The 1,276-nt window shown below is 39.3% G+C and overlaps 1 protein-coding gene across 1 annotated transcript; it reads right to left on the bottom strand.

The window, feature by feature from the left end:
* Positions 1 to 6: 6 nt before the first annotated feature.
* LOC111369484 (1-aminocyclopropane-1-carboxylate oxidase homolog 1-like) lies at positions 7 to 996 on the bottom strand. Its single transcript, XM_022991009.1, has one exon. It carries the CDS (start codon positions 877 to 879, stop codon positions 10 to 12), a length of 870 nt encoding a protein of 289 aa, XP_022846777.1. The 5' UTR covers positions 880 to 996; the 3' UTR covers positions 7 to 9.
* Positions 997 to 1,276: the final 280 nt, after the last annotated feature.

Below are 1,276 nucleotides of genomic sequence, written 5' to 3'. Positions count from 1 at the left end.
GGTTTAATTTTAAGAAAAATGGAACATTTTAAGGGTTACCTGTAGAAAGTCTCCAATGTTGACAATTAACCCTCCAGGAACAGGCTTTACATTTACCCATTGATTCTCATGTTTTACCTGCAGTCCCTGGATCTGATTCTGCAGCAAAACTGTAACAATTCCAGGATCAGTGTGTGGTGTGATACCCAGTGTGAGATCTGCCTGAGGGCAATAAGGATATATATGCCCTACAAAAACCCTAGAATCAGAAAAAGTCAAATCCCTAAACTTGCCAGCCTCTAAACCTAATCCCAAAGACAGCAACTCCATAACTGTATCAGCCACCTTCTTTGCATTCTTGTCCCATTCCACCACTTCTTTCCTACAAATCCCAGGTATCTCCTCCACCTGCGGTGGCTCTGGAGACATCCAAACTTGCAGGGAGTCGTGCCAGCATGCGGCCTCAGCGCGGAACAAGTCGTTGTTACTCGCATACATGACTCCTCGTCCCTCTTCGCGTAAGTAGTGTTTTGCCTTTATCTCCATTGGCTGCTCGTGAAATGCCTTGATTGCAGCTATAGTGTCTTCCAGAACTGAAGCTTGAACACCATGATTGATCACTTGGAAGAAACCCCATATTTTTGCAGCATCTCGGATTTGTTCAATGATCTTAGACCGGTGATGATCAGAACCAACGTTGGCAAGATCAATAACGGGGATTTCGATCTGTACAGAGGAGGATTTAACATCGGAAAGAGTTTCAGGTGGATGTACAAAGAATCTTGGAATAGTGGTGATGCCAGAATCAGAGAGGCCTTTTACACCTATTTTAGAGTCATCAAACTCTTTCACTTCCTTCATTCTATCATAGCCAACTACACTTGCTCCAGCAGCTGCCATTTTTGTTCTTCAATTAGCCTGAGTTTTACTGCATATTTGGGAAGTATTTATAAATGGTTGAAATTATAAATAAATAGAAATGAATGTCAAATAAGTGTGAAGTATTTGTAGATCTCTAAAAAATGTGGATAAAAAGTTAAACGAGTATTTATAAATAGTTTATAAACAAGAGGAACATAGGCTTAGATTAATGAAGCTTCTAGAACTTGGATATTTCATATAAAAAGAAATTAAATTGCATGTTTAGTTTAAATATATGGAAAATGAGGTGTAGCGTAGAGATAGTCAAGACAGATACCGACCACAATTTTGAGTCTTGTTGTAATAGGACCATGGCAGATTATAGGAGTGCAACTTATAGTGCAATAAAAATATAGAAATATGTTGCCCCTCATGG

The sequence above is a fragment of the Olea europaea genome, chromosome 20 (assembly GCF_002742605.1).
Source record: "Olea europaea var. sylvestris chromosome 20, O_europaea_v1, whole genome shotgun sequence".
Taxonomy (NCBI): domain Eukaryota; kingdom Viridiplantae; phylum Streptophyta; class Magnoliopsida; order Lamiales; family Oleaceae; genus Olea; species Olea europaea.
This window is presented reverse-complemented; position numbering and strand designations above follow the sequence as displayed.

What these genes read in the sequence shown, in the direction of transcription:
- LOC111369484 (XM_022991009.1), bottom strand. Translation starts at nt 879, where the DNA reads ATGGCAGCTGCTGGAGCAAGTGTAGTTGGCTATGATAGAATGAAGGAA.